General features: G+C 38.6%; 2 protein-coding genes and 2 pseudogenes across 2 annotated transcripts; 3 read left to right on the top strand and 1 right to left on the bottom strand.

The window, feature by feature from the left end:
* The first annotated feature begins 954 nt into the window (after positions 1-954).
* LOC119996555 (photosystem II 22 kDa protein, chloroplastic) lies at positions 955-2,712 on the top strand. The gene is made up of 4 exons (XM_038843231.1): positions 955-1,207; positions 1,289-1,405; positions 1,491-1,734; positions 2,342-2,712. Exons 1-4 carry the CDS (start codon positions 1,001-1,003, stop codon positions 2,584-2,586), a joined length of 813 nt encoding a protein of 270 aa, XP_038699159.1. The 5' UTR covers positions 955-1,000; the 3' UTR covers positions 2,587-2,712.
* A 2,201-nt stretch (positions 2,713-4,913) lies between these two features.
* Positions 4,914-8,827, top strand: LOC119996859 (annotated as a pseudogene).
* A 1,149-nt stretch (positions 8,828-9,976) lies between these two features.
* Positions 9,977-11,686, bottom strand: LOC119997679 (putative pentatricopeptide repeat-containing protein At3g28640). The gene has a single exon (XM_038844842.1). It carries the CDS (start codon positions 11,272-11,274, stop codon positions 10,084-10,086), a length of 1,191 nt encoding a protein of 396 aa, XP_038700770.1. The 5' UTR covers positions 11,275-11,686; the 3' UTR covers positions 9,977-10,083.
* A 3,007-nt stretch (positions 11,687-14,693) lies between these two features.
* Positions 14,694-18,196, top strand: LOC119996858 (annotated as a pseudogene).
* Positions 18,197-19,028: the final 832 nt, after the last annotated feature.

Here is a 19,028-nt window from a genome sequence, read left to right as displayed (position 1 = left end):
ACTCTACCCACTAAATAATCTAATGTTTGATTGATGCCCTCAAGCACAAGTAACATAAAAAAAAAGGTCCTCTCCTTTATTTTCTATTACTTTTCTTAATAAAAATCTTTGATCCAACTACGTTATTGAATCCAATGAAACTATGAGAGCATGCAACTATATATTCCAGTCTATAGACTATCATTTGACACAGTTTTCACTATCAAGTTTCAAAATTCAAAACTCAGTGGACCAATGGGCCCAAGAAGGATCATGATAGGTTGGATTGGATCACAAAAAGACATCAACACGTATCTTGGGCCTTTCCTTTGTATTTGGGCTTAGAGTATTGAATTGTGTGGACTGAGAGAGACAATAGTGCTTGGGCTTGGGGTAGTGAGATAGCCCAATGGTGACAATGGAACCTTGGAAGAAACGAATTAGCATATTATGTTGGAAGAAAGTGGGATTCATTAACTGTGTAGTCCACATCTCCAACAACTGTGTGGACTCACTTACTTCAATTGAAAAAATCCAGACCCAGTCTCCTTCCTAGTTCCTTCTATCTTGATACCACATTGAATCTTGTCCACAGATTCACTCCTCAATACTACACTCTTTAATGGATTAACCCTCAAAATATTCTACCGGTCCGTGAATTTTTTTAGGATCAAATTGTATGGATTCGAAAAGTTATGAGTTTGATTTTCGTTTATGGTCACTATCAAGTTCGATTATCACTTGGTGCATATCTTTACGACCACACCACATCTTCAAGTGTGAAACTTCTTATCATGTCCTCAAATGTAAAATTTATGTGCGTGCGGGCATGAGAGTCTCGCACTCTCTACTTTTGAACACCATAGTTTTGTACATTATCTCTAAAGAAAACATATAGTATTTAAATGAGAGACGTGGTCACTCTAGTTGCCTGTCACTACATATCCACATCTCATATATACGGCCATTGCACACTCAAGAGTGGGTGAAGTTTGCTTGGAAGAGAGATCAAGCAGAAGCTATGGCTCAAACAATGTTGTTGATGCCAAGTTCTGTTTCCACAAATCTCAAGAGAGATCCTTCACTCCAATCCCAAGTTCAGAAATTAAGGCCAGCACTATTGCCTAAAATCCTATTTAACCCGTCCCTTCCTACAAAACCCAATTCCTATAAAGGGCTAACCACTATTGCTCTCTTCAAATCCAAGACCAAAGCTCCTCTCAAGAAGGTAATGACTCTTCTTTCTAATGCAATTTTCTCATTAGTAATTGAGTTGATTGAGTTGATTTTCTGGGTTTTTGCTTAACAGGCGGCTCCAACTCCAAAACCCAAAACTGAAGATGGTATATTTGGTACTTCTGGAGGCATTGGTTTCACCAAGCAGAACGAGCTCTTCGTGGGTCGTGTCGCCATGATTGGCTTTGCAGTAAGTAATTACTCAAGACTTTCTGTTGATTTTGCTTACAATGATTTCCAAATGGGTTTTTGGTGTGGAAATTATGTATATGTAGGCATCATTGTTGGGTGAAGCAGTAACTGGGAAAGGAATTCTGTCACAATTGAATCTCGAGACTGGAATTCCCATTTATGAAGCTGAACCACTGCTTCTGTTCTTTATTCTTTTCACATTGCTTGGAGCCATTGGAGCTTTGGGTGACCGTGGCAGATTTGTCGATGACCCTCCAACTGGAATTGACAAGGCTGTCATTCCTCCAGGCAAAGGAGTCAGAGGAGCATTGGGCCTCAAAGAAAGTGGTAATGTTTGCTATGATAGACTATGTATTCCTTATCCTTAATTCTGTGATGTACAATGAGTTCAAGCGCAAGACTTATAGAATTTACTTGAGATTTGTATCATAAACCTCTGCGGCTCTCAAATTCCTTATCCTGTTACTGTTGCTTGCTGTGTGTTGAATGGGAGGATTGCCTTTGTGTTGGGGGATTTGTTAGCAATATGGACCGGGGAACCCACGTCACATGGACCTAACACAATAACACTCGGGTTTACGTGTCATTGGATGGGAGCCCAATATCTCATCAACCAATGGCTCATGAGACTCGGTGGGACTTTGACTAGGGTGTGTATTCGAACACTTCCCTCACACACAAGTCCAGTATAAATTCTCATCTTATTTGTCACATCGAATCCATGCTTAGAGGTGATCATCCAATTGTTATGGCCGTATTTGTGCTCGGATATTTTTTAATAAAAAATTGACAATGAGCAATCCCGAACCGAGTTATCGGTTTAGCTCGTATGTATCCTATGCTATAACCAATTTCCACACGATTTTTGTTCTTTCATTGTGTTACAACTTTGATTAAAGGCTCATTCATATGCTTTTGTTTTTTCATGTACAAGGTCCCCTGTTTGGATTCACCAAGGCAAATGAGCTATTTGTGGGAAGATTGGCACAACTGGGTATTGCTTTCTCATTAATTGGAGAGATTATAACAGGAAAAGGAGCTCTCGCGCAGCTAAACATCGAGACTGGAATTCCCATCAATGAAATTGAACCCCTTGTGTTGTTCAATGTCATATTCTTCTTCTTTGCGGCATTGAATCCCGGTACCGGTAAATTTCTCACCGACGAGGAAGAAGAGTAGTTAATGACATTGCTTAATTGTAAAACACTATTGCTTTTTTGCATTAGCAGTACTTTTTCTCTGCCCTTCTCTTCCTCAAATGATCTATTTTGACATTAATTAAGATGGTCGCAAACCTTTTTCTTCTTTGGAAAGCGTAAGCTAATTTGTTTGAGCAACGTCGAGTTCTTCTGGTGAGGTTAATCGACCGAGGAGCCTAATGTAGGGTAGGTTTTTTTTCCCCCCTGAAGGCATGTCTGATCAATGCATTATGCATGTATTCAGTGGAATTCTTTACAAGCAGAGCAGATGCCATCCTCGTCCTGATATAAAGACCCAGAAGTACTTAAAAGGTGCAAAGTAACTACGTGGGGTTAACATGGGTAGGTTTTGAGTGGTGCCAACTATTCGATAAAATGCTTCAATGACTGGTCTTGACTTCAATTTAGGCTATACATTTGATCACTACAACACCTCGATTTTTCTTCAATTATAGTCGAGCATCTATAATAATAATAATAATAATAAAATTCTATGATTAGCAGCTCAACCCTCTATTTCTATACTCGCAAACAAATAGTCGGGGTGTCAGGTGAAAAAACATATATATATATATATATATATATATATATTTTGTGCTGTGAAGGTGTCCCGATCCCACCTTCGCAGCACAAAATGACCTTTTCCTCTGGGGTACAGTAAGATTCGAGCAAGATGGAGCCGCTGTGATGCAAACAAAAGCACACTGTTAGTGGGAACAATTTGATTAACAAGGAAGAGTTTATAATAAGAAGATAATACGAGAATCACTCCCAAAAGGATGGTGGAATCACTCCCAAGAATCTCTCCTATCAAACATTAATTTTCTCAAATCAAAACAAGGTACCAAATCCAAAGAAAGAACTAAAATAAAATAGTGAAATAATCTTCAGTCTTGAGACACGTCAGTTGCACACGGTTTGCTTCAGTCGTGCCTATTATCTTGTCGCCATTTTCACTCCTTCAATTAGCCTCACCAATGATGCTAATGATTTGCTGGAGATTCAATCCAATATGCTGTTGACTTGCCTTCTATTATGTTGCCAATGATGCTAATGATTTGCTGGAGATTCAATCCAATATGCTGTTGACTTGCCTTCTATTATGTTGCCAATCATGCTACTGATTTGTTGGAGATTACATCTAATATGTTAATGACTTTGCTAGGGAACAAGATGGAATGGATATGATCAGTTGCACCACGCTGTCTATAGGCTGTAGTTGAACAAGAACAAGAAGAGTTATTGTTCTGCATCACAAGAAGAACAAGAAGAGTTCTTGTTGTGCATGGATGTGCTGGCCTAGATTGAACAACGTAATTCACAATTTTTCATCTTTTTTTTCCCTTTTTAATAGGTACGATGCTCTCGAAGTTATTTAAAAAAAATTTAATATTTTTCAGAAGGATTAATACAAATAATATGGACGTGTTCTTTTTTCATAGAAACAAAAAATAGATTCAAAACTAGAGTTCATCGTGGATTACCCTACCGCGAACATCTCTAGAAAACAACCACGATCGACCCTGCGGGTGTTCAACGAGCCGAGTATCGGGTTATTGGTTCACATCGGGCCCAGTGCGATATTTTTTAAGAAAAGTAGAACCCGACTGATAATCATGTTAAGGCAGGGTTATCTAGTTTCTGGTTATCGAGTTATAAGATTTGTGTAGTGGATTACCCGATAACTCTTAACAGTCTACACCTCTTATTGGTAATTCAGTTAGGACGTGCATTTATTGTGGACCTATTTTTTATTCGGACAATGCTAGAGACTCTCAAAAGTCCCTCAAATTTTTTGTGACGTTAAAATAGCCATGGATTAAAAACACATATATAGGGTTCACTTTACATCCAACACTTCACATTAAATGTGAGTCTTTTGAGGTCACTTTTTGAGGGTCTCATGCATTAGCTTTTTATTCTCCCACTCACAGAGTGTAAAACTATTAAAGAAACAAACCCAATTCCTTGTTTAGATCACCAATACTCGCCAGCTTATTCTCTTGCGAGTTGCGATATGATCAAGACCACGTTTAAGTTTAGCCGAGGTGGTTCTGAACTTTTGTTATTAAAAAACGATAATAAAAAATTCATTTCTTTTAATTAAAATTCATTTTTTTTGTTATCCTTATCATTTTTTATTTAATTAGAATATTCTTTTGTATTAATTTTTTTGCCACCATTAGGGGTAAATTGTGGACTCTAAATAATTGTATCACCCCTAAATCCAGAATAATTAGAGTTCACCATCGAGATTGTATAAATACTAGTGCCTACAAGGTTGGATTTGTTACAGTATTACTAACTATGAAGTGCATATTCATGTGCTCTCTCTTTCTCATTCCTTTCTTAGTCTTGTGCTCAAAGAAGCAGGTTTTCATTCTTTCCTCTTTGTTTGTTGCTTCCTATAATTGTAGACGCAGAAATTTACAATCGTGATGTCGAACGAGACATTCGACAACCCTGCACAAATCACACTGAGAGCAGATCGTGAAGCTTGACACCGGTGTGGGGGTGACCGGGGAAGCTCCGACATCAAGTTATTTAATGGCTATGGAATATTTAGTGAGAGAGAATTTAGAGAGAGAATAAGAGCAAGAAACCTCCGAAAAGTCAGATCCTTTCTATTGTGGGGACCCCATATATTTTTAGGGGTTCTGATCACGTGATGAGCATGTGAGCTTTGAGCTAGCGAGCCTTGGCCTTAATTTGACCATAGGCTTGCGAAGGAGCTTCCTAGATCGTTAGCCCATAGACTGACAATATAGGCTTTCGGCCTTTGTTAATTGAGTCGTGATCAAGGTAGAGAGTTTGTCGAAAAGACAGCCTAGGCCATGAGCCTGCCTGAGGCTCGGGTGGGCCTTTGTGTTGAGTAGACAACCCAAGTCGTGAGCCTGTTGGGCACGACTGAGACTCATGTGGGCCTTTGTTGAATGGACAGTCCAAGCTATGGCCTAATGGGCTCGACTGAGGCTCGCGTAGGCCTTTGTTGAGTAGACAGCCTATGTCGTGGGCCAGTTGAACTCGACTGAGGCTCCCGTGGGCCTTTGTTGAATGGACAGCCTAGGTCGTGGGCTTTTTGGGTTTGACTCAGGCTCACATGGGTTTTTATTGGGTAGACAATCGCGGGCCTGTTAACAAGATACCTGAGGCCGTGGGCCTCTATGCTCGACTTTATGTAGGTATGCATTTTGGCCCATACAATAATATGTTGACATGTTTTGTGATAATCCAAATAGGTGTATATAGTATATTTTGGAGGACACAAAGGAGACAAAGCGTTGCATGAAATAGAAGAGATGCATCACTCATATCTATTATTAGTTAAAAAGACAGAAGAAGAAGCAAGAACTTCTCTTGTTTATAGCTACAAGAATAGCATCAATGGTTTCGCTGCAGTGCTTTCCCCAGACGAAGCTTTGCAACTTTCTGGTACAAAATAATAACACATGGATTATGGATTTCAATCTTTCTGATAAATCTAACCATAACAAGAAATATTGTTGTATTACAGAACTTAAAGAAGTGGTATCCGTATTCAAAAGCCACCCAAGAAATTCTTTGCATGCCACAAGGTCATGGAAATTCTTAGGGTTAGATGGATTAGAAGAAGATGAGCAGGTTCATGGTGGGGATCAATTTAACATTGGAAGAAACATGCTCTTAAGAGCTAAAAAAGGAATGAATGTCATTGTTGGGGTCATCGATACTGGTATGTGTTTTATATTTTGTATTTTGCATCCTTTGTTCGTTTCTTCATATAATTCCACACTAGCTCTAATTGCCTTCTTATTCTAATATCAATAAAGATAGTATTTGTTCATTGATTTCAATAAAATTTTGATAATTAGGTATATGGCCAGAATCCAAGAGTTTTGATGAAGAGGGTATGGATCCCATTCCAAAAACATGGAAGGTTATATGCCAAGATGGAGTTGATTTCAACTCTTCGCATTGTACTAGGTGACATATAACTTCTCTTTCAATGATTGTGCCATGCCGGTTTAAATATCGATCTAAAGATTGATACAAATATGCGTAACATGTATGGTTTGGACATGTTTTCAGAAAAATTATTGGGGCCAGGTACTATTTTAAGAACTTCGAGATACACTACGGTTCACTGGTCTCTGTAGACATCAAATCAGCACGTGATGTGAATGGTCACGGAACCCATGTAGCCTCAATAGTAGCAGGTAGACGAGTTAGGGGTGCAACTGCCTTAGGTGGATTTGCTCATGGTACTGCTTCTGGTGGTGCGCCAAATGCCCGCCTTGCAATATATAAAGTGTGTTGGGTTAAACCGGGAAAATCGAAAACCGACTCTCGCGGATGTTTTACAGCTGACATTGTAGTTGCCATTGACGATGCCATTGCAGACGGTGTTCACATTTTAAGCATTTCTATTGGGAATCTAAATCAAAACATTATGATAAAGATGGTATTGCCCTTGGTGCACTTCATGCCGTAAAAAATGATATTGTGGTGGTTTGTTCTGCTGGGAATACTGGTCCAAAATTGAGTACGGTATCGAATGTGGCACCTTGGGTCATCACGGTTGGAGCAAGTACTATTGATCGCAAGTTTCTTAGACCTCTTGTGCTAGATAATGGCATGCAATTCATGGTGAGAATACATTTATTTGTGGAAATGTTTTTTTTCATTGTTTTTCCAAATGAAACCCTTTTCATTTGAATATTTTTCTTTCAATTACCAATCGTATTATATTGCACGGATTTCTTTTTCTGCTGTTTCACAACATTGCTTTATTCAATGGTCAAATTTCAGGGGCAAACAACAACCTCGTTTGAGCTAAATAATATGCACAAATTAGTACGTGCAATAGATGTTGAAAATACTGATGTTAAAGATGTTGCAAAAGGGTAAATTTATTGACGTATTTTTATCATTTATTAGTCCATATTATGTTTTTTTTCCCTATTCTGAACACCAATATTCAATTAAAGGTCTATACAGAAGAACGAAATTCAATTCTAATTTTATAAATATTTAATTTGGGTTTAAAGACAGTGCAACTATGGTTCCATCTCATCGGAAAAGGTTAAAGGGCATATAGTGCTATGTAATAGTGGACAAGAAAGAATAACGGAAAAAGGTGTTGAGGTGGAAAGAACAGGGGGTGTTGGTATGATTCTTCGAAATTATGAAAAACTGGGTAGTGAAGTAGAAGCTTACAATCATGTTCTTCCAGCCACTACATTAACAGCTTCTGATTCAACGGATGTCTCAAACTACATTGAATCTAATAAGAATCTCAAGGCAACAATTGGAGATGCAATGACTCTTATTTTTAATGACAAATCAGCACCATTAGTATGGAGCTTCTCAAGTAGGGGTCCAAACCCCAATGACCCTTACATTCTTAAGGTAATAATTATTTGCGTTTGGGATATCTCCAACTAAGGAACCACTTGATTCTCGAAAGGTTGAGTATAATATTTGTTCTGGGTCTTCCATGGCTACTCCTCATGTCGCTGCTATAGCTGCACTTGTTAAAGCCATTCATCCTAGCTGGAGTAGTGCAGCTATAAGATCTGCTCTAATGACAACAGGTAATTACCTCTTTTTTCCATTCGTTGTCTTACAAATTAACAGTTTCAATGTATATATATATATATAGATCTAATGTATATATATTTCACCATGTAGCCTCGACGAAAAACAACATGAATTTATTAATAACTGACTATGATGGTGAAATTGCAACTCCTTTTGCATTTGGGTCTGGTCAGCTCAACCCAACAAAAGCAGCAAATCCTGGTTTAATATATGATGCTTCCTACACAGAATACCTTATCTATCTATGCAATCGTGACCTAGAAACTATTGACAAAATTAAATCATTGGATCCAACTTTCAAGTGTCCAAAAGAAAAAATACCAGCAGACAATCTCAACCATCCATCATTGACAGTCCCGCAAATACAAGACGAGGTAACAATTAATAGGACTGTCACCAATGTTGGAAAATCAAATAGTCGCTATGTTGTTACTATCAGACAATCAATTGAGTTCATTGTGAACATCAATCCAGAAATTCTATTATTTGATCATGTGGGTCAAAAGGAAAGTTTTGAAATTACAATAATTCCAAATAGGAAAGCTAAGAAGTATCGTAAAAACAAATATTTCTTTGGGTCATACACTTGGTCTAATAAGCAGCATATCGTTAGGAGTCCTATAGTTGTCTCTTTCGCTTGAGTTGAATGTATGAGCTTTTTTTTGCCAATACATTGTTGAGTAATAATAATTTTATGTTGGCATGTTAGAAAGATGCTCTTGCTTATACAATAATGAAGCTAAGTATATGAAAGCAACTACAATTCAAACAAATAAATAACTCACAAGAGCTACCCAAAATTGATTAAGCAGCAAACCCTAACAAATTAATTAATCAAACCTAACAAATTATAAAAGAAATAGAAGAAAGAATCACTTAATTATAGTTAAATTCGATCTCCCCTCCAAGTACGATTAGCAAAATCTGTGTTATTTATTACACAGTTTACACTTGTTTAAGCATATTGGGAAGAAAGGAATTTTTAATAAGTTCATCATCTACCATGAATTAATAGACTGCGTTCATCAAAGTTATTGAAAAAAAAAGTCGGACAATGGATTAGTTTATGATATGCTCTTTTGCTCATATTGATGGTTACGGTAAAACTACGTATGATTAATTTCTATATATATATATATATACATACATATCTCGACTCTCAATCTTCCTTAGATTCAATATAAGATTGTATGTCATCAGCGATACGGTATATCATCGTAATCATGAACAACCTCCGTCTCTTGTTGCATAAGAAAACCTTGTGGAACCATCAATTGAATTGAGATTGGATTGGCATCGAATTGTTATAATAACCGTGTTGTTTGGAGGAGGTATTTGGTAATAACATTGATCCTTACATATGGGGAGCTAGGTTGTAATATATCTAAGTTCTTCCATTGCTTGAATACATTGTCTCCGGAGCTCACCTATAACCCACAAACACCCGTAAACAGGAAATCTGGCTCGCATATTAGATTCGTATATAATCGCCCCCATGGCCTCTCCTCGGATGCACTTTTTTTAGTATCCTCAAAATGTTGCTAACACCATACAATCGATGTGCGTTCTGAAACATCTTGGGCTGATCGGCGGGGAAGTAGGGAGGCAAAGCACAGTCCTTGGAACATCTCCTCCTCTGGTACTTGCACGCTGCACATCCTGGCTTGTGCCTCCTTTTATGGTCATTTTGGGGACAAGTAAATAGAGAAGGAAAATCAAGAACCGCATGCAAGATTAATGGATACATTAATAGTGATGAAGAACGAATAAATTGAACACAAGTATAGTAATAATTTTGACTTTGATTGCTGAGAAATGTGAGCTGGAATCACAAAGACCCAAGTAAAATTTTGAAACTCCGATTGTAAAGGTACATCTTCTGTTACCACTATCAAGGTTAATGAATTGAATGAAAGAACAACAGTTCCAGCATTGCATGTATATGAGGTATAAGCGGATGCGATACATCCCCTGAAAGAAACTCGCTCGCCATCCCATCCACCTCTATCATACTGCATCCTGGGGTTTTCTTTAACCCTCTGTCATCTATCATCTTCCGGATCCTACAAGCATCTTCATTCTTCTCTGCACTAAAGTAAACATTTGACAATTGAACATATGCTACATCTTCTTTTGCAACACCAGTGTTATCTAGCTCTAGAAGCTCTTTCGCAGCAAGAATCGCAAGCTTGACGTCCTTGTGTGTTTGACAACTACTCAGTAAAGCACCCCAAACTGAAGCAAGCGGCTTCATTGGCATTCTCCTTATGAGATGAAGTGCTTCATCCAATTGACCTTTCCTACAAAGCAAGTCTACCACACAACTGTAGTGCTCATGCTGAGGAACAATCCCATATCGAGCTTCCATATTCTCCAGCAATGATTGCCCTTCCACTTGCAGTCCTGCATGGGTACAAGCCATTAAAACCCCAAGAATGACAACCCCATCGGGCTTAATCCTATCTTCAACCTGCATCTTCTCTAAAGCATCAAGTGCTTTCCTTGCATAACCATGCACTGCAAAGCCACCAATCATGGCAGCCCAGCTGAACACATTCCTCTTACTCATCCCCTCAAAGACTTCCACAGCCAGGTCTATGCATCCACATTTGGCATACATATCCACAAGATCTGTACCAGAAAACACATCTAGATCAAACCCTTGCCTCCTCATATACTCATGAATCCACTTATCTTGCCAAAGAGCCCCAGATTGCGCACATGCGGTCAACGCAGTAGTGCAGCAATACTCATCAGGCTCAGTCCCCTGCACCAGCATAACTTGAAAAACCCTCGAAGATTCAGTAGCTGAATCACACCGAATGTATCCATTCATAAGCACATTCCACTGCACCATATCTGGAAGAGGAATTTCACCAAACACCTTCTTGGCATCACTCATAACTCCGCACACACTATACAACCTAGCAAGTGATGTCTGCACATGACTATCCGATGTAACACCACCATTTTTAATTACCCAATTGTGAATTTGCCGACCCAAAATCATCCAATTAGAATTTACACACCCCAAGATAGCAAAGTGAAATGTGTGATTATCAGGGACGACATCAACATCGCTTAACATGAGATGAAAGTAATGAACAGCCAAAGGAGGCTGAGAACTACGAGAGTATACTCTAATAAGAGTGTTCTAAATAAATGAATTGGGTTTCTCGATAGAGCTAAATAGAAGGGACGCGTAGGAGAGGCTACCGGAGTTGGAGAGAGCGCAAAAAGCAACGAGCTTGCTGATGGCATAGTTGCTGCGGTGGAGGCCGTTGGTGAGGAAGACAGCTTGGGTGGCCTTGACTTGGCGCATCGTGGCGCAGTGTTGAGCTACGAACATCAAGCGATTCCATGCTTGGATGGTGTGGTTGGAGGTGCGTACGAGCTGGGTCATTCATGCCTCCACAAAGAGTAGAGATTTGGAAAATTTTGGGTGGAAAATAACCTACCCACTTTCAGGCGTATTTGTGTATGAACTATGAACTGTTTTGTATCCATGCAGGGGCTACGACCTACGAGGATATGATCATTTGCACTCTAGATGTCCGAATCTACAATCGTTGAATAGTCAATGTAATTTATATGGAGATCTTCTACAGTGGGATCCTGAGAAACAAAGTAAGGTTGAGATCGAAGAACTTGGGCACCAGTGGGATACCTGCCAAAGAACCTCCGACGCTCAAGTCAGTCAACCGAAATCAGGTTGGTCAAAGCAAAGATATAAGAATCGTAAAGTGTGAATGCTGATATGAAAATGGTGGATGCAAGATGCAAGGCAGCTGTGAATGAGCTGAAGGTTGAAAAAAGTGAGAGAGCTAAGGGTCTGAGTCTCCTAGATTGCGTATCCCCGCTCCCGAGGAGGAAGGGGGCTTTTATAGTGGGGTGACTTGCCGACCAAGGCTGACATACTGGGTACTATAGTACAACTCGTAGGCAGCTATGTGAAGGTGGTGTCGAATGTCAGGACACGCGACCTATTTTGGTTGGCTGATGTCAGGGTTGTACAGTGGTCAGGCGGCTCAATGTTGCATGTCAACTGACCCGGCGTGCTTGTGTTAGAGGTTGTATTTGTCTTATCGAGGCTAAGTCCGACAATGGTCTCAGAGGACCGTTGCCTTAGGGCGGCCAAGTCAGAGCAGGGGATCATAATTTAGTTGTATGATTGATAATATGCACGTATAAGCATGATATGTGATGGAATCGAGTTGGATGATTGATACCTGAGGCGAGCATGATTAATGCTGGCCAACTGTCCATAGTGTTGATCGACGTGGACGTTAGTCAACTTGGGCGTTGATCAAGTTGGTAGTTGACTGACTCTGACATCGTCCGTCGGCAGTTGATGGCATGGAATGTCTTTGGTTTGGTCGCCCGAAGATGTTGGACGCCCAAGGGTCGGACCGCTTTAGACTTGTTCTGATTGTGTTGACCGACTGGGTGGTTTGACCAATTTGGGCATTAATCGACTTGGTCGTTGATCGACTTGGGCTTGGACGCCCGAGTATGGGCTGCTTAGCTTGGACGCCCGAATATGGGTTGCTTATGTGCTTTTGAACATCTATGGTCTTGTCCGACTTGGGTTCGTCTCGTTCGACTTTGTTGGTCAAATTGTGCATTGACTGACGTCTCATCCAACTGTGCTAACTAGTCATACATTGACTGGAAAATTAGTCCATGATGGTTTTTTGCCACTACATGCTCCACGCTGTCTGTAGGCTGTAGCTTAACAAAAACGAGAACGAGAACAAGAAGAGTTATTGTTCTGCGGAACAAGAAGAACAAGAAGAGTTCTTGTTGTGCTTGGATGTGCTGGCCTAGATTGAACAAGGTAATTCACAATTTTTTCCTTCTTTTTTTTGCTTTTTTGCTTCTTTAAAAAAATTAATATTTTTTAGAAAGCGTTGACACAAATAATACGTTCACGTTATTTTTTTCATAGAAACAAAAACATTAGAACAAAAAATAGATTCAAAACCAGAGTTCATTGAGGATTGCCCTACCGCGAACATCTTTAGAAAACATCCACGATCGGCCCATAGGGTGTTCAACGAGTTGAGTATCCGGTTATCGGTTCACATCGGGTTCGATAGTGTATTTTTTAAGAAAAGTATAACCCAACCGATAATCATGTTAAGGCAGGGTTATCCAGTTTCAGGCCACCAAGTTATAAGATTTGAGTAGTGGGTTAGCCGATAACTCTTAACAGTCTACACCTCTTATTGGTAATTCGATCAGTTAGGACGTGCATTTATTGTGGACCTATTTTTTATTCGGACAATGCTAAAAACCCCAAAAAAATCTCTCAAATCTGTTTGACGTTAAAATAATCATGGATTAAAAATATATATCTAGAATCTTTTTCACATTCAACACTCTACATTAAAACGTGAGTATTTTGGGGATCTCAAAACATTATCTTTTTATTCTCCCACTCACAAAGTGTAAAAATATTAAAGAAACAAAACCAATTCCTTGTTTAGATGACGAATACTCGCCAGCTTATTCTCTTGGGATGTGATCAGGACCACGTTTTAAGTTTAGCCAACGTGGTTCTGAACTTTTATTATTAAAAAACGATAATCAAAGACATCTTTAAATATTTAGCCGACTCAATGTTTACATCTTATTCCTACAGCAACTATTAGAAAATTAAAAACTCATTTCTTTTAATTAAAAATTCATTTTTTTTGTTATCCTTATCATTTTTTATTTAATTAGAATATTTTTAGTATTAATTTTTTGGCCACCATTAGGGGTAAATTGTGGACTCTAAAAAATTGGATCACCCCTAAATCCAGAATAAGTAGAGTTCATCATCGAGATTGTATAAATACTAGTACCTGCAAGGTTGGATTTGTTACAACATTACTAACTATGAAGTGCGTATTCTTGTGTTCTCTCTTTCTCATTCCTTTCTTAGTCTTGTCCTCAAAGAAGCAGGTTTTCATTCTTTCCCCTTTGTTTGTTACTTCCTATAATTGTAGACGTCGGAATCTACAATCGTGATGTCAAATGAGGTCTTCGACAACCCTGTAAAAATCACACTGAGAGCAGACCATGAAGCTTGACATCAGTGTGGGGTTGATCGGGGAAGCTCTGATGGTCAAGTTATTTAATGGCTATGGAATATTTAGTGAGAGAATTTAGAGAGAGAATAAGAGCAAGATACCTCCGAAAAGTCAAATCTCCTTCTATTTTGGGGACCCCATGTATTTATAGGGTTTTGATCACGTGATGAGCATGTGAGCTCTCAGCTAGCAAGCCTTGCGCCTTAATCTGACCATAGGCCTGCAAAAGAGCTTCCTAGACTGTCAGCCCATAGACTGACAATATAGGCTTTCGGCTTTTGTTAATTGAGTCGTGATCAAGGTAGAGAGTATGTTGGAAAGACAGCCTAAGCCATGAGCTTGCCGAGCTAGTGAGCTTGCCTGAGGCTCGGGTGGGCCTTTGTAGAGTAGACAGCCCAAGCCGTGAGCTTGTTGGGCACGACTGAGACTCATGCGGGCCTTTGTTGAATGGACAGTCCAGGTTGTGGCCTATTTGGCTTGACTGAGGCTAGCTAGGCCTTCATTGAGTAGACAGCCCATGTCGTGGGCCAGTTCAACTCGATTGAAGCTCCCATGGGCCTTTGTTGAATGGATAGCCTAGGACGTGGGCCTTTTGGGTTTGACTCAGGCTCACATGGGTTTTTATTGAGTAAATAGTCGTGAGCCTATTCACAAGATACCCGAGGCCGTGAGCCTCTGTGCTCGACTTTATATAGGTACGCATTTTGGCCCATACAATAATATATTGACATGTTTTGTGATAATCAAAATAGGTGTATATAGTATATTTTGGAGGACACAAAGGAGACAAAGCGTTGCACGAAATAGAAGAGATGCATCACTCATATCTATTATTAGTAAAAAAGACGGAAGAAGAAGCAAGAACTTCTCTTGTTTATAGCTACAAGAATAGCATCAATGGTTTCGCTGCAGTGCTTTCCCCAGACGAAGCTTTGCAACTTTCTGGTACAAAATAATAACACATGGATTATGGATTTCAATCTTTCTGATAAATCTAACTATAACAAGAAATATTGTTGTATTACAGAACTTAAAGAAGTGGTATCCGTATTCGAAAGCCACCCAAGAAATTCTTTGCAGACCACAAGGTCATGGAAATTCTTAGGGTTAGATGGATTAGAAGAAGATGAGCAGGCTCATGGTGGGGATCAATTTAACATTGGAAGAAACATGCTCTTAAGAGCTCAAAAAGGAATGAATGTCATTGTTGGGGTCATCGATACTGGTATGTGTTTTATATTTTGTATTTTGCATCCTTTGTTCGTTTCTTCATATAATTCCACACGGGCCACACTAGCTCTAATAGCCTTCTTATTCTAATATCAATAAAGATAGTATTTGTTCATTGATTTCAATAAAATTTTTATAATTAGGTATATGGCCAGAATCCAAGAGTTTTGATGAAGAGGGTATGGATCCCATTCCAAAAACATGGAAGGTTATATGCCAAGATGGAGTTGATTTCAACTCTTCGCATTGTACTAGGTGACATATAACTTCTCTTTCAATGATTGTGCCATGCCGGTTTAAATATCGATCTAAAGATTGATACAAATATGCGTAACATGTATGGTTTGGACATGTTTTCAGGAAAATTATTGGGGCCAGGTACTATTTTAAGAACTTCGAGATACACTACGGTTCATTGGCCTCCGTAGACATCAAATCAGCACGTGATGTGAATGGTCACGGAACCCATGTAGCCTCAATAGTAGCAGGTAAACGAGTTAGGGGTGCAACTGCCTTAGGTGGATTTGCTCATGGTACTGCTTCTGGTGGTGCGCCAAATGCCCGCCTTGCAATATATAAAGTGTGTTGGGTTAAACCGGGAAAATCGAAAACCGACTCTCGCGGATGTTTTACAGCTGACATTGTAGCTGCCATCGACGATGCCATTGCAGACGGTGTTCACATTTTAAGCATTTCTATTGGGGGATCTAAATCAAAGCATTATGATAAAGATGGTATTGCCATTGGTGCACTTCATGCCGTAAAAAATGATATTGTGGTGGTTTGTTCTGCTGGGAATATTGGTCCAAAATTGAGCACGGTATCAAATGTGGCACCTTGGGTCATCACGGTTGGAGCAAGTAGTATTGATCGCAAGTTTCTTAGACCTCTTGTGCTAGATAATGGCATGCAATTCATGGTGAGAATACAGTTATTTGTGGAAATGTACTTTTTTTTTCATTGTTTTTCCATAGAAATTCATAATATGAAACCCTTTTCATTTGAATATTTTTCTTTTAATTACTAGTCGCATTATATTGCACGGATTTCTTTTTTGTTGTTTCACAACATTGCTTTATTCAATGATCAAATTTCAGGGGCAAACAACAACCTCGTTTGAGCTAAAGAATATGCACAAATTAGTACATGCAATAGATGTTGAAAATACTGATGTTACAGATGTTGCAAAAGGGTAAATTTAATCACGTATTTTTATCGTTTATTAGTCCATATTATGTTTTTTTTCCTATTCTGAACACCAATATTCAATTAAAGGTCTACACAAAAGAACGAAATTCAATTCTAATTTTATAAATATTTAATTTTGGTTTGAAGACAGTGCAACTATGGTTCCCTCTCATCAGAAAAGGTTAAAGGGCATATAGTGTTATGTAATAGTGGACAAGAAAGAATAACGGAAAAAGGTGTTGAGGTGGAAAGAACAGGGGGTGTTGGTATCATTCTTCGAAATTATGAAAAATTGGGTAGTGAAGTAGAAGCTTACAATCATGTTCTTCCAGCCACTACATTAACAGCTTCTGATTCAACGAATGTCTCAAACTACATTGAATCTGATAAGAATCTCAAGGCAACAATTGGAGATGCAATGACTCTTATTTTTAACGACAAACCAGCACCATTAGTATGGAGCTCCTCAAGTAGGGGTCCAAACCCCACTGACCCTTACATTCTTAAGGTAATAGTTACTTACTACTTTACTGTAAAAGTGAAGGATCTTCACAAAATCGTTGTATAATGTCTACTATATTTCTTTTTGTAGAGTAGGCAATAATTTTCTCTTTAAAAAAGTTTTCGTCTTTTTATAGCCTGATATCGTAGCTCCTGGTTTGAATATATTGGGAGCATGGAGTGAAGCATCATCTCCAACTAAGGAACCACATGATTCTCGAAAGGTTGAGTATAATATTTGTTCTGGGTCTTCTATGGCTACTCCTCATGTCGCTGCTATAGCTGCACTTGTTAAAGCCATTCATCCTGACTGGAGTAGTGCAGCTGTAAGATCTGCTCTCCTGACAACAGGTAATTACCTCTTTTTTCCATTCATTGTTTTACAAATTACCAGTTTCAATGTGTGTGTGTGTGTGTATATATATATATATATAGATCTAATGTACGTATATTTCACCATGTAGCCTCCACGAAAAACAACATGAATTCATTAATAACTGACTATGATGGTGAAATTGCAACTCCTTTTGCATTTGGGTCTGGTCAGCTCAACCCAACAAAAGCAGCAAATCCTGGTTTAATATATGATGCTTCCTACACAGACTACCTTATTTATCTATGCAATCGTGACCTAGAAACTATTGACAAAATTAAATCATTTGATCCAACTTTCGAGTGTCCAGAAGAAAAAATACCAGCCTACAATCTCAACCATCCATCATTGACAGTCCCGCAAATACAAGACGAGGTAATAATTAATAGGACTGTCACCAATGTTGGAAAATCAAATAGTCGCTATGATGTTACTATCAGACAATCAATTGAGTTCATTGTGAACATCAGTCCAGAAATTCTATTATTTGATCATGTGGGTCAAAAGGAAAGTTTCAAAATTACAATAATTCCAAATAGGAAAGCTAAGAATATCGTAAAAACAAATATTTCTTTGGGTCATACACTTGGTCTAATAAGCAGCATATCGTTAGGAGTCCTATAGTTGTCTCTTTCGCTTGAGTTGAATGTATGAGTTTTTTTTTGTCAATACATTGTTGTGTAATAATAATTTTGTGTTGGCATGTTAGAAAGATGCTCTTGCTTATACAATAATGAAGCTAAGTATATGAAAGCAACTACAATTCAAACAAAGAAATAACTCCAAGAGCTACCCAAAATTGATTAAGCAGCAAACCCTAACAAATTATAAAAGAAATAGAAGAAAGAATCACCTAATTATAGTTAAATTCGATCTCCCCTCCAAGTACGATTAGCAAAATCTGCATTTTTTATTACACAGTTTACACTTGTTTAAGCATATTGGGAAGAAAGTTATTTTTAATAAGTTCATCATCTACCATGAATTAATAGACTGCGTCCATCAAAGTTACTGAAAAGTCAGACAACATATATATATATATATATATATATATCTCTCGACTCACAAGCTTCCTTAGATTCAATATAAGATGGTCTGTCATCAGCGATTGTATCGAATGGTATATCATCGTAATCATGAAAAACCTCCATCTCTTGTTGCGTAAGAAAACCTTGTGGAACCATCAATTGAATTGAGATTGGATTGGCATCGAATTGTTATAATAACCGTGTTGTTTGGAGGAGGCATTTGGTAATAACATTGATCCTTACATACGGGGAGCTGTGTTGTAACATATCTAAGTTCTTCCATTGCTCGATTACATTGTCTCTGGAGCTCACCTATAACCCACAAACACCCGTAAACAGGAAATCTGCCTCGCATATTAGATTCGTATATAATCATCCCCATGGCCTCCTTGGATGCACTTTTTTTAGTATCCTCAAAATGTTGCTAACACCATACAATCGATGA

The sequence above is a fragment of the Tripterygium wilfordii genome, chromosome 4 (genome assembly GCF_013401445.1).
Source record: "Tripterygium wilfordii isolate XIE 37 chromosome 4, ASM1340144v1, whole genome shotgun sequence".
NCBI lineage: Eukaryota > Viridiplantae > Streptophyta > Magnoliopsida > Celastrales > Celastraceae > Tripterygium > Tripterygium wilfordii.
This window is presented reverse-complemented; position numbering and strand designations above follow the sequence as displayed.

Bases quoted from the DNA above. Each gene is read 5' to 3' on its own strand.
- LOC119997679 (XM_038844842.1), bottom strand. From the start codon at position 11,274: ATGTTAAGCGATGTTGATGTCGTCCCTGATAATCACACATTTCACTTT.
- LOC119996555 (XM_038843231.1), top strand. From the start codon at position 1,001: ATGGCTCAAACAATGTTGTTGATGCCAAGTTCTGTTTCCACAAATCTC. The intron at 1,208-1,288 runs GTAATGACTCTT...TTTGCTTAACAG, and splicing joins CCAAAGCTCCTCTCAAGAAG to GCGGCTCCAACTCCAAAACC. The intron at 1,406-1,490 runs GTAAGTAATTAC...ATGTATATGTAG, and splicing joins TCGCCATGATTGGCTTTGCA to GCATCATTGTTGGGTGAAGC.